The 14,243-nt window shown below is 39.2% G+C and overlaps 1 protein-coding gene across 1 annotated transcript in view; it reads left to right on the top strand.

The window, feature by feature from the left end:
* The window catches only part of adam28 (ADAM metallopeptidase domain 28), a 27,951-nt gene that overhangs the window by 1,965 nt on the left and 11,743 nt on the right, over positions 1-14,243 (top strand). The window contains exons 3-15 of the mRNA XM_032516079.1: positions 1,043-1,131; positions 1,229-1,305; positions 2,322-2,400; positions 2,613-2,689; positions 3,149-3,335; positions 3,478-3,540; positions 3,811-3,882; positions 4,133-4,302; positions 5,581-5,662; positions 6,498-6,631; positions 9,251-9,428; positions 12,402-12,491; positions 13,878-14,073. Coding sequence (XP_032371970.1) covers positions 1,043-1,131; positions 1,229-1,305; positions 2,322-2,400; positions 2,613-2,689; positions 3,149-3,335; positions 3,478-3,540; positions 3,811-3,882; positions 4,133-4,302; positions 5,581-5,662; positions 6,498-6,631; positions 9,251-9,428; positions 12,402-12,491; positions 13,878-14,073 — 1,494 coding nt within the window. The remainder of the gene's footprint in view (positions 1-1,042; positions 1,132-1,228; positions 1,306-2,321; positions 2,401-2,612; positions 2,690-3,148; positions 3,336-3,477; positions 3,541-3,810; positions 3,883-4,132; positions 4,303-5,580; positions 5,663-6,497; positions 6,632-9,250; positions 9,429-12,401; positions 12,492-13,877; positions 14,074-14,243) is intronic.

Below are 14,243 nucleotides of genomic sequence, written 5' to 3'. Positions count from 1 at the left end.
AGACCCAGGCTCTTGGTAGGCGGTGTCTAATAGCGCTGTTTGAGGGTGTAATGCTTAGTGGTAATAACAGTCCCAATAAAAAATAATGGAACAGTGACTAGAAACAGTAGTTTTAGTAGTTCATGGCATAGCAGGGCACTGCAGGGCGTTACAGGACGTAGCACGGCCCAGCAGAGCATAGCAGGGCGTAGCAGTGAACTGCAGAGCGTAGCAGGGTGCAACAGGGCATAGCAGGGTGTGCAGGGTCAGGGCCCTAATGGGGTTGTTCAGTATGCAGGTCACAGGAGGTCGGACAGAACCCTGAGCTGCCCTCACCTCATATTGCGTTACATTTTATCTATTTTGTTACAGGAACAGTTTAAAATGAAACATGATTATTTGCGTTCTTGCAAATCACATGCTAAGATTGTTAACCATCGCATGTAGTGCCTTTCTTGTTTTGTTCCCTTTCAGACAAAGACAGGCTAGCTGTTTCCAGTTTTCATGATATACTAACCATCAGATATGGGAGTGGTATCAATCTTTTTTTTAACCAGCCGATTGAGAACGTATTCTCACTTGCATTGACAACCACAGTCTGACCTACTGGCCACTGACTAGCTGCACTGGAGCGGTTTTTGGGGGTAGAGGACACCTCAGCGGGGGTAATGAGAGAGGGAAAAGTGCTGCTCTTTCACCTACTCAGATTTATCCTCAAATTGATTAATCAATCGGGATTGATCCAACAACCTCCCAGTTACAAGTTTGCCTCTCATACCTTTAGGCCACCACTGTCCCAGGAGTTATTGCGGACTTGTGTTTTAATCCAAACCACCATCTTTTTTCTATTTCACTCTTCGCCTAAAGTCAATGGCAACGGCCTCTGAAACAACCAGGAACATCGTCAAATCTGGCTGGCCCTCGCTCTAAATTCAAAAGCTATTATACAAATTGTTGTGCATTTGTTTTTGTATGATATCATACAAACCAGTCCATGCAAAAGCATTGAATCAGCATTATCCTACTCATCACAAAGTTATATGATGTATGTTGTACTCCACAGAAAGCCATGGTCATGACTTTGAAGATGTAAAGGACTATGAGGTGGTTCGACCTGTCAGACTTCACACAGTCAGAAAAAGACATACAGAGGTATGTCTTTCTGTTGCATCTGGTCTTGCATGCACCTCCAAGCTATGGTTGTGATGTTAGTTATGGAAAAATAAGAATGAATCTTTCTTTTCTACAGCATCTCAGGCCAGAGACTATTAAGTATGCAATGACAGTGGGAGGAAGAGACATTGAAATGCAACTAGAAAAAAATAAGTAAGTTCTTATTTGCCTAAAGGCAAAGCTGTGTAGTATCAGGCACCACAAGACACATACTCAATGGTAATAAACAACTTTTAAGGTAATCCAGTGTTAAAGAATTGCTAAAATATTGTTTACTTGCTGAGCGTTAACAGTTGACATCTTGACATCAAGCCAATATTTAAACAGGGTTTCAGTTCTACTTTCTGGTTTTACTTCTCTTTTATTTATCTCTTTTTATTTTTTAATGTGTGGGTTTTCATGTTGTTGGTTGTTGGTTGCGTCACCATTAGACACACTAAAAGCAATGCCAGTTCTTGTGACCAACAATTTAGATTTCCCATATTACCAGGTGCAATTGCGCTTACCCACTGCTAGTACCAGCTCTACTCGGCTTGACTCGACTCGGCCGCGGTGCCCCGTCCTCCTTTTTCCATTGCAGATTATAAGTACAGCCTCATGCGTGAGGCGAGTGTGGCTGATCGTCATAGTGACACCACAGAAAACGGCTGTGACCGAAAACAACACACACACAGAATCTTCAAAGGTGTGTTGATTTTGATTCTCAGCATGTGGCTGTTCCAGAAGACAAATTTTGTTTTAAAAGAAGCTGGAGGCAGCAAAAAAACAAACACAGATGGCAAAACGATTTAATAATGGCGCGTTTGTTCAGGCCACCGCTGTCTGCCGCTGTCAATGATGACACAGTGATTAGTGACCAATCAGAAGTCTACAGTTTTTCACGTCACCTTTTGGTATTGCCTCAGCTCGCTTGGAACCTCGACTGAGGTGATTCTTAAAATTTAGGTACCAGGGAGTTTTTTCATAATGGAAAACCAAAAAAGGCGAGTAGAGTCGAGACGAGTTGACCAAATACCATGTAATGGAAAAACCTTCAATCAATTTTGAATTCAGTTATTTTCATTCAACAAGAACATTTGGTGTGTTTTCATAGATCCCAAAACTAAGACAGACTGTAGGCATAGAATGGCCATGTAATCCATTGTTAATTTAATTCTTTTCATTATCAGTGAATTACTCACAAAAGACTACACTGAAACTTACTACCAAGAAGATGGGACTCAAGTCACCACAACTCCGAATGACATCGTAAGTGTTTTGCATTTGTAGGCGAGTTTTAGTTCCCCATTTATAAGATGTGACTAAAGTCTCAAATTAGACGTGGCTGTCTTTTTTAAGCTACGTTTCTTAAACGGTCTTAAAATGCTTATTAAAAGATTATGAACATGAACATTTATTTGTCATGCCACTATGTGAGTAAATGCTAGATACCCTGTCACCATTGTCATGTCTTTTTTCAGGATCACTGCTACTATCATGGGAGCATTGTGAATGACAGCCAATCATCTGTTAGCATCAGCACTTGTGATGGACTCAGGTGAGCCTTCTAACATCTTCTCTTTAACTTTACTATATGAAAGTAGAGTTAAACAACAAAATAATAAAAATAGATTTCTAAAACAAATCCCACATCAAAATAACAAGAAATTTGTTTCAAATAAATAAACTAAGAAGACGTAGTGATGTCTGAGCAACAAGTGAAATCAAAAGTAGATTATGCATTTGGCCGTTTAAAAATTGCATCAAGATCCATCCGGATATTGATTTTTAACCGATTTATAATGCATTGCTACATCCATACTAAGTAACCTAGATTTACTACTTTACATAGTTGCTAAAACAGTGTTCCAATTTTAAGTTCATGTTCATGTATGATCATCTGGTAGTTTATCTACTCTCAAAAAAAGAAAAGGCTTTTTGCTCCATTCAATGAATTTATTTCTGCCTCAAAACTATGTTTGTTACTAAAAGACTAAATGTTGTGATCTCGGTTTAGGGGTTACTTCAGAACGTCTGCCCAGAGGTACTTGATTGAGCCGCTGTCTGATGGAGGGGATGAGGGGGATCATGCGGTGATGTCTTTTGATAACAAAACCTTCACACCTGCAGTGTGCGGTGTCACCAACACCAGCTGGGACGCCGACTTCGAACCTCCAACAGGTCGGAGCCGCTCCAGATCAGGGGTAACGCTGTTTCTGTCATAACACCCTGCAAAGAAAATCCTAACACATCATTCATATTACATGATAAGACACAACCCACCTGACAAAGCTTTAACGCTTAAAAAAGGACTAAACTAATCTACTTTCTTTTTTTGTCCTCCAGGGTATCTCTATTGTCCAGCAACAGAAATATGTTGAGCTCTTTCTTGTTGCTGATAATCGTGCGGTAAGATATTCACATGGAAATTTCATGTGAAAACCCAAAAGTAAAAAAACGGAAAATAATTTCCTGACCTAATTGTGCACAGGTTTTTATAAATGACTAAACTTGTTGGTAAATTGTTGTTGGTAAACTTAGTACAAGCTCCTTTTGTACTATTTGGGCAGGATATGAATCACATGTTATTTTAGTGCTAAACCCTTGGGTAATTTATCATGAATCCAGTGCTGAGAAACCGGATGTGAAATACTCTAACATGACGGCATGGTGTTTCAGTATGTGAAGATGAAGCAAGATCAGACAGTGCTGAGAAAAAGGATATTTGAAATGGTCAACTTTGTCAACATGGTGAGTGGGGAAATTCCAGAGCACAAATGACACTGTAACCACTGTCAGCTTCAATTTTCGGTGTCATTTTTGTGACCGCATGCAGTCTCTAGATAATATCTGTTGTTCTTACATTATAGATTGTTATATCCAGTAACGCCTGTATTTGCAAAAATAGCCCTAAATTGTTTCCTGATAATTTGGTCTCCTTTTTAAAAGTTAACAGTGTATAGATAACCTTTCCTATGGTTTTGGTCCTGCTTGCTTTCAGGCATACAAGCCCCTGAGGACCTTCATTGCTCTGGTGGGGCTGGAAATCTGGTCCAATGGTGACCAGATTTCTGTGACCCCGCCAGCCGGGGCTAACCTGGATGCTTTCATGAAGTGGAGGAACTCTGAGCTGGTGCAAAGGAAAAAGCATGACAATGCACATCTTATCAGGTCTGAACAGCCTTTAATTGTGAAAATTAATATTTAAAATGTCTCTAACAATGTGTATTTATTACTTTTACCTTTACATGCTAACTCCCACTGTTTTCTCCTATTCACTGTTGGCTGCATGGGTCAGGCATCAGGCTTTCTCTATCTCAGTTTCTAATTCTTGTTAAATAAAAGAAGCTGAGATCTCTGCTTTTCATTTTTAAATTGCACAACCAGTGTAACCATGTATTGTTTCACAAGTTTAACCCCTTTGGTGCATCAGTTCTCAATGTACTATATGTGCAATGGAAGTTTCCACATGGGGATTGTGTAACGTGTGTTATTGCACATTGGAAAGCAACTGGCTTCAACACTAGATTTGCTGTTACAAATTATTTTGTTTGTTCACAAATTTAAATTTCAGTAAATTACAGACAAGTCTGTATAATGAGAGTCACACACATTTCGTTCCAAGTAGCATTATAGGCCCTTAAACAACAGCTTGTATCAATTCAATCACAAGGATGAGCCATGTGAACTCAATAAGCTAAACACACTACACTAACACCCTACACAACTTAAAAGTTATTTTAGGCATATAGGCACAGAGCTGTTGTTAATTCAATTCAATTAAATTATCAAATCATGACAAGAGTTATATCAAACACTTTGCAGAAAGAGACGGTCTAGACCACACTCTACAATTTACAAAGACCCAACAATTCTAGTAAGTCCCCCAAGAGCAAGCATTTAGTGCAACAGGGGCGAGGAAAAACTCCCTTTAAGAAGAAACCTCAGGTGGTGAGGTAAACATCCTTTTAAAAACCTCAGACAGACCCACGCTCTTGGTAGGCGGTGTTTGACGGTGTCGGTTGGGGTTGTGATGCACAGTGGCAATAATGGTCACAATAAAGATAATGAAACTATGACTAGAAATAATAGTTGTAGTAGTTTATGGTAAACCTGGGCACGGCATGGCTTTACAGGGTGTAGCAGGGCTTAGCAAGGTACTGCAAGGCGTACTGTATGTATGTACTGTATGTATGTGTGTATACTGTATGTACTGTATGTATGCATGTATACTGTATGCACTGTATGTATGTACTGTATGTATGTATGTATTCTGTATGTACTGTATGTATGTGTGTGTCAGTGCTTAGTACCAGTATGTAATTGAAGTCAAATATTCAATTTTGGTATTGACGGCTTCATTTATGTGGATGAATAGATGAACATAGGTATGGTTTAGTCACAATTAATGAATAAGTGTTTCTTATCTTGTCATCCCTTGTCTTTTAGTGGTATTGACTTTGAAGGTGCAACTGTGGGACTGGCTTTCATTGGGACTCTTTGCTCAGCTCACTCTGTTGGAGTAGTACAGGTAATTTGTAAGAGACAGAAAGATTTGTTCCATTTGTAATTCGGTTGCTATATCCTATACGTCATGTACTGGGCTGGTTGTAATGTTAGCAACCAAGGTATTAATATTTAGCTAAGCTAACAGCATGGCTCTATGGATGACAATGTCAGTATGTTAAGACATTCCATGGTTCCCAGATGATGTATACTAATGACTTTTTTGAGTTTTTCTGTTGTGCCAACATGAGATTGATGTTTATAGTTTAAAATGCAATGTTTCGACAATTATTGTATGTATTTCCTTGACATTTTGGACATACATTTATGTTACCCCTCAGGATGATATGTAATAACTTTGATGGTTCCTTAACCTTTCATCTAGCGTCACCATCAGGTGAAATTTTTATTTGTAAAAATGTTTACAAAAGCACGCACATCCATCCATCCAGCTGGACAGAAGAACAAGTCAAAGATGGAAACAGACTCTGGACAAAAAAGGCTCCCATGAACATATATTTATTTAATTACCACCTTGACGTTCAAAAAAGTCACTTCCCAACTCTGCATATTTATGTTAGCGTCAAATATTTCTAAGCCTGTGTTGTCTATTATTTTCAAAAGGAAGAGTACTGTGTGACCCTTTTTTACATGGTGATTAGGAAATTCTTCCAATGTAGCGCAGCACACATCTAGACTCTGTAGTGGGAACATTATTGTGGTCAGAAAATTGAGAAACAGTGGATTGAGGAAACAGATATTTTTTAACAGAAGTTGGAAGGTGAACCTTGATGCATGCTTGCTTTAAACCAATGTAATGCTGGTAAAAGTAACTAAACTGAATAAGTTCCCCATCTCAGGACCACAATGACCGAGCCATTGCTATCGGAGCGACACTGGCTCATGAGATGGGCCATAACCTGGGAATGGACCATGATGACTCCAGCGCCTGTGCTTGTTCTGGTGATAGCTGCATCATGGCTGCAGCACTCAGGTAAGAAAATTAAAAAACTTTAATCAAAATGTGTTATGATAAAGTGTGGCAGACACTGCTGTAAGAGTTGTTTCAGAAGCATGTAATAACCAAGTTTTCATACAATGTAAAATTTACCCCAGCAATTTAACACATCAAAGTCTGTTTACAGGTCTTGGGGATTACTAATGCCTATGTGAAAAAAAGTTGTATCAAGCCTTTTGTGGCTGTAGAAGAAGCTGTGTGTAGTCTGATGAATTGGATGAAGCTTCCAGGTTCCAAGTCAAGTCAATGCGGAAGTGCTGAAAAATCAGTCAGTTTCTATAGAAGTCTATAGGAAAATTACCAAACTTCTCACTCGATTGTGAATTAGGAAACATTTTAAAAATGAGTTCATGTCCTCAGTTGCTAGTTTCAAGTCTTCTTTAATACAGCATGATGTTCATTTTGTAAATTATGGTTTATTTTAAAATAGACCAAAAAGCAGTGGATGCTGTAGGGCGTGGCACAGGGTGACCAGATGTCCCCGGTTTCCGTAGACAGTCCCTGGTTTTGGTGACCTTTCCCCGGATGGATCTGTCCCCAGTAAATGCCCCCGGTTTTCAGGGTGACTGACAGACCCGATATTGGAATGAAAGATAGAAAACATTGACCAAATGTAGCCGATAGTCGCACATCCTACACACGCAGGCTCAAGACAGCCAGAGCCAGCGCTGCTCAGAGCTCAGAGATGTTTTAGAAAGCCTTATTTTACGATGATAAAATTACTGATTATTTACATGGAGTCTGGTGGGTTTGGCAAACGCAATTACGCAGACTTTTAAGTTTTAAAAAGGATCAAGGTTGGCCTCCTTAGAAATTCTTTCCATAATGTTGTCAGACACTTAGAAGCACAGCTCTAAGTCTAGTGTCCCTGTTTTAAGTTTTACAAAAATAAAAGCATCACGTGTTTTGGAGGTGTTTAGGCTTCTGAGCTAAAAATTTCCCCGGATTTTGTCTGAGAAATCTGATTACCTTAGTTTGGCTACACCACTACCTGTCAATCAGGACAGAGGCTTAGCATTGCTAACCATGGCCCTGTGTACATTAAAACAGCTGTGAACTTGTTTTTGGGTGTTGTCCATGTTTTGGTCTTGAACTTTGACTCTCTAACTGTGTGTTTTTACTTCATCAAAGTTAATTTGTTAATTTGCACATGTTAGTCGCCTAAAAATGTCTGTTTGTTTAGTGTTTGGTAGCACCTTGCCAACTTAGCTAGCTAGCTAGCGCTAATAGAAAATGTACAGATATTCCATGTACTGCCATATGTTGTGGTTTTGGATATTTCTGTTGTATGTTTGCACATTTGTGTTACTGTTTCCTGTTTTGTTTATTGATTATTTTGTGTTTGCTCTTTTTTCTGTTGTAGCCCGTGTTTCCTCCCTTGTCTTGTCTAGTTGTAGTTCCTGTCTTGTGTCTTCCCGTGCGTGTCTGTATGTTCTGTTTCCTGTTTCTTCCTTGTCTATTTTTACTTCCTGATTTGTTTCACCTGCTTTATCACCTGTCCCGTGTTGGTTTGTTACCTTGTGTATTTAGTCTCTGTGTTCCCTTCGTCTTATGTCAGATCATTTTGTGTAGTTACTGTCAGTGTGTTTCAGTCAGCGTGTCTGTTTGTTTGAATCTCCTCTGTGGCTTTTGTGTTCCCGTTTATTGATTTTAATTTCTCTGCGTTCTAATAAATCCTCAACTCAAACTTTCTCCTGCCTGCCTGCCTGCTCTCTGCATTTGGGTCCTCTAATCCCCTGCATTGTAACACCATACCCTGAGATCCCTGTTTACCTGTTGGGATTTTCAACTGGATGACTCTTGCCAGCTGGTTGAAAATCAGCAGCTTCCCTCTTAACATTTAGCTAAGCGTAGCGCTATTGCAACCATTAATAAAACTGGCTTGGCCACATCATCCAGCTTGCCAAAAATCGTCACTCCCTATTTCAAAAAACAAAGAGGGCGACGGACAAAATCGAGGCTTCAAAAGGGTAGTCCACAAACCGATGGGTGACATCACTGCTCAAGCCAAAGACTAACATTTTAACAATGAAAAAATCTAGGGGGTAAGGAGTTAGAAAGAAGTGATCTTGCACTTTGTAGCCCGCTACAGACGTCTGCATGAGTCTAGACATTAGCTAAAGAGGAAGGAATAAATATTACATTCATGGTTCCGCAGATTTTTCCACTGTCTATCATGAGTCCAAATTAAAAAGGCTAAATCGATTGAATACTTTTTTAACAGAAGACATTTTAACATGTCACAGTAGGAAAAGCACAGGCGTAAACAATAAAATGATAATGAAAGCATTTAGCAGCTTTGGTTTCAGTTCCCTCATATTGTCTTTCAGACTGTCACACTGGCATAATTTAGTGGGACACTTTAATAACAGAATAATGTTATTACTTACACCTGTGCTTTTCCTCCTATGAGAAATCATAATGTTTGCAGTGAAAAAGACCTTTAAGAGTAGAATGACTCCAAAACAGTTTCTCTAAGACTTTGTTAAAAGGCTAAAAGAAGTACAGGCAGACAAGGTGAAAAAAAAAAAAAAGTCTAATTGTAGTTTAAAGATTTTGGAGTAATCTAGGAAAATATGATGTTTCTTCCCTCAGCTGGAATATTCCTCGGACCTTCAGTAGCTGCAGCAGCAGCAACTACGAGAAATACCTGACAAGCCGCAGCCCCAGCTGCCTGCTGGACAAACCGGACTACAGAACCCTGGAGGCTCCTTCAGTCTGCGGGAATGGTTTTGTGGAGAAAGGCGAACAGTGTGACTGTGGCAGTGTGGAGGTAAATAAACTTAAGCATGTGATTCCTCTGGAGGAAAAGTATTATATTTCTTCTAACTTTTATTCTCCCCTTTGTCTCTCAGTAATTTATAAGCCTTAATGCTGTCCCTCGGTATTATTACTGTTTAAAATAGAGATAAATGCAAATTTACCAAATATCTTACATTGGAGCAATATGAAATATGTCTGACAGCATACTGAGTGAAATGCATGCCCTGTACGGATTTTGGGTCTGAGTACTGTATCTGCCTCCAGGTTATTGTTTTCTGAGAGTAAGCCTCAACTTCTTGTTTCCTGTGTCTGAGCTTGACTCTTTTCGTTTGTCATGTTCCCGGAGCTATTATGAGAATTAGGCTGTTTGACGTACACATTTCAAAATTATAGTCTATCTTCTTTTCAAAAGTGAATAGAAGCAGTTACAATATACACACCAGCCCAGTGAACTGATATTACATCTTAAAACTCTTTTAAAAGCTACAGTGCGTAGTTTCTGTCGCCCCAATAAGAAATTCGACGTGATGACAACACTTTCAGCACATCCCCGTGACGCAAGCCTTCAGTGATCGCACACTATCCCCACCCCCTCCTCCACACAGTTGCTACGGATGATTAAAACAAATCATGATGGACTCTTCAAAAGAGGTCATTATCTTGGAGTCTTTTTGCCCTCTCCGCTGCTGTCATACTTTTTCAGCGGTGACGCAGTAACTCATCACCAAAGCTTCTGCGCGCAAAAGTCGCCGGACGACCCCAATTTGTAAACAGCCATACCGAGAAATATTATGGAGCTACTAGGCTTAATTAGCTTTGTGTCAACTCATTTGGCAATGGCTTGAATGTAACGGATGTTCATCAATAGTAAATAGCCGTGCACTATAGCTTTAAGCTGTTTGGGTTGTATATTAAGTACTGGTGTCTAGCTGTTCAGTAGGCTGAGAGCTAGCCTACTTACTGCTCACTGTGTGCTGTGTTTTGTGCACAGCACCTCAACTATTTTGAACCTTGAATGTTTTTGTACTTTTTAATTATCCTGCCTTTTAGAATAATGTAGACATAAAGTATGTTTGATAGATATTTATATGTACTTTTTATCATTTTGAAGGAATTGCAAATCTTGATATCTTTCAAAACTGTCATCATGCTGATGCCTTTTGTACATTCCCCAGTTGTAATGTAGTTGCTTAACAGTTAAACAACTTGTAATTTTTACCAAGTTCATCTTCAAGGGAAGAGCCGTAAATATGTTGAGACCTGCTTTTGCTTCTGCTGGCATTCAGCAGAGGCACAAACCCTGAACTCAGGCTCCGGATAGGCTTGGGTGCTCCTCGCCCCCCCACCCCCTGCCTAAAAAGGCATGCAGCAGGTGTGCCTTGTTGCTGAAGATTCCTGCCAGTGTTATTATAGTCAACTAAAACAGATATAAGCAGTGGAAAGCATTTTTAGTGAAGTGAAACTAAATAAAAACTAAACCTTTCAGGAAAACTGAAACTTAACTAAAAGCAAACACACTTAAAAACCTCACTAAAACTAATATAAAATGAAATCAAAAAGTCAAAAATAAACTAAAAGAAAAACTTAGTTCAAAGCCAAACCTGTTTTTCACAAGACAAAGAAAAGTTTTAAATCATGAACCACAGTCCTTACCACTGTGTTTTTTATATACCACAGGCAGTACAATACCGCAGACAAGTTATCTAAATCAAATATTATAGAAATACACGTACCACAAGAACATTTCCAAGTCTAATGGGAAATAAATAGTTCTCAGAAACAGCCCATTATAAATTCTGTCATAGTGTCTGACAAGTTTCCACAGTTTACATTGTCTCCTTAGTCAATAATGAATGAAAAAAACAATCTTTTAAAAAGGAAATACACTTAAAGAGTACAACGTGTCTTTAACGTGTAATATTAGGTAAATACAGCAACGTCATAAATAAACGTTTTTGTGATTTTATGTGTACGTTTTACTCCATTTGGATGTGTACAACAGTATATTTATTTTGCATTTTCAGTTTCATCGCATAAGACCTCTTAATGGGAAAAATATTTTATTCATTGTGTTATTAAAGTGCAAACACCCCTTAGAAAGTATTAAATATGAATGTGAGTATTATGATGAAGTTCTTTTTTAACTTCAGGTAATGTTATTTGGAAAATATTTCTTTTCTCAGCCTTTCCATTATATGGCCGTGAAGTTGGCATTCCATTTTATCCTAGGTGGTAATAAAAAGGTCTTAAAGGTCCCATGGCACAACAATTTTACTTTATGAGTTTTTTTAATATTAATATGCGTTCCCCCAGCTTGCCTATGTTCCCCAAGTGGCTAGAAATGGGGATAGGTTTAAACCGAGCCCTGGGTATCCTGCTCTGCCTTTGAGAAAACGAAAGCTCAGATGGGCCGATCTGGAATTTATGAGGTCATAAGGGGCAAGGTTCCCTCCCCTTTCTCAGCTTTGCCCACCCAGAGAATTTAGCCCACCCATGAGACAGAGACATCATGGCTTTCAAACAAGCAAAGTGGCAGTTGGTCAAGTCCACACCCCCAGCCTCCACCTTGCCCTCCCCCCAGCTCCTCAAAAGCTACAGACTCAGAAATGGCACATACTAAGGAAAGCTCATTGTGGGACTGGCTCTAGTGGTATAATTCTGCACCAAGGCTGAATTTTGGGAAAGAGACTTCAGATATGGTATTAGGGGACCACTAAGGTCTATAGGAAAGAGACTTCAGATATGGTATTTGGGGACCATTAAGGTCTATATAAAAGCATCTAAAGAGTACCATGTCATGGGACCCATAATGTCTTAAATGTAACTGGGAGAATCCTGGGGGTAGCCTGGCTTGCAATCTAGATATAATGGTCAAAGTACAGGCATATTCCTGAGGGAAACATAATGAGTATTACGTTCAATACAGCATAATAAAGAAAAGGATAAACAACAACCTAATGAGTATTCTATGTTGTCCTCATAGGAGTGCATCAACCCATGCTGCAATGCCACCACCTGCAACCTGAAGGAGGGATCCCAGTGTGCTGAAGGCGAGTGCTGTATGGACTGTAAGGTAAGTAGATATGAATCATAAATGCAGCTGTGCATGTTGCAGTGACTTTTAGTTTTTAAAATCAGGAATCCTTTCCATGCCATTTTCCTTTACTGAGTAGTTGATCCAACTGTTTGATTTGCTACATCCCTCTGGTGGGGATATAAAGTATTACAAGTATTATAAATAGAGTTATGTCTGTTTTTATAAATTGGTGTTGTCCGGCAACTTTCGCGCATAGAAACTCGAGTGTAGAGAATTTCTACTCCAAAGTGTCCATCATGTTTTTTTAACCCTTCGTGTCCTCCTTGGCTATTAGCAAATGTATAGAGGGGGGCGATCACGGAAAGTTTCTGTCATGTGGATACAGACATTACTTAGAATTCCTCATGGGAGAGAAAGAAACTACGCACTATAGCTCCAACTTATACAAGTGTGATGTGAAAACAAGAAACTCCCACTGCTTAGACACTGAGAATGCACTTTGAAAAATAAAAAATTAGAAATACATGCATTTTAAATCTGTTTTTCAATGAGGAAAAACAAGTATTAATGTATTTTTTAAATTTTATTAACAATTTTTTTGAGGTTTTGTGCAGAAACAAATGTATCAGACACAAGTTACAATTCCATGTTCCATGTTTTTATTTATTTTTCCGTCTCTGTGTAACGTAGAGTGTTCCCTGCGTCTCTGTGAAGCGTAAGGTAAGACAGCCTGTAAGAGAGACAAGTATTATTAGATCTTGGTGGAAGCATGCTGCATGCTTATTGGCTCACTGATGCTGATAAGATCCTTAGGCATTGAAAGGCATTATTGTTATGAACAACAAGGCATTTTTTAAATTTTCAATACTTTAGAGGCAATTTGGTCGGTGCCTAAAAAGTTTTGAATTCAGTACCCATCCCTATGCTTTACATAGGCTTACCGGTACACTTCTATATCTATATCTATAACCTGATATGTAATGTGACTTCCACCTCCACACATAGTTAATAATTAATGGACAGAGCATGTGTGACGTCATCCATTGGTTTGTGGAGATCTGCTATGAGTCGTCCACTCCAAGAGGGAGGACACACTTTCACTGTCAATCACATCATAGCCACGCCCTAAAACAACCACTGCTTTATCATCAATTTTAAAATCAATGAGACCATGATTAAAAAAAAAAAAAGATCGTTCTGTGTCGCAGAAGACCTAAAACTAGCTATTGAGATAATGAACTCACTATGAAAATCTTTACTGAGGTAATACATGTATTTAGTCACTTTCTCATAGAGTTCTACAGAAACCAACCTCCTTTTACAACCGCGCGTGTCACCCCGTGTTGGAATCCAGATAATATGCATTCACTTTGCCAAACAGGATGCTTTGTCCATTAATATACAGTTTATGCCTCTGCACAGATCTCACCTCGGTCCAGGGAGTGCCGCAGGCAGCAGGATGACTGTGATATGGCAGAGTACTGTGATGGGCAGAGCCCCACCTGTCCTGAAGATGTCTTTGCTGTGAATGGCCTTCCATGCGATGGGGGCCTGGGATACTGCTACAACGGCCAGTGTCCACAGAGGCCAAACCAGTGTCTCAAACTGTATGGATCAAGTGAGTTGTTGTGCTTACGTATGTATTATGCATTGGTTGTTTTGGTGTGGGTCTTTTTATATTACACTATTTTGTTGATAATATATGAGTTAGAGCTGCAAAGGTTATTTGATTGTCAAGGATTACATTCACTTGTTGTCCATCCATCCATCCATCCATCTTCAACCGCT

Source organism: Etheostoma spectabile, chromosome 5 (assembly GCF_008692095.1).
Source record: "Etheostoma spectabile isolate EspeVRDwgs_2016 chromosome 5, UIUC_Espe_1.0, whole genome shotgun sequence".
NCBI classification, from domain to species: domain Eukaryota; kingdom Metazoa; phylum Chordata; class Actinopteri; order Perciformes; family Percidae; genus Etheostoma; species Etheostoma spectabile.
Note: the sequence above shows the minus strand (reverse complement) of the source record. Positions and strands in the feature narration are given on the sequence as shown.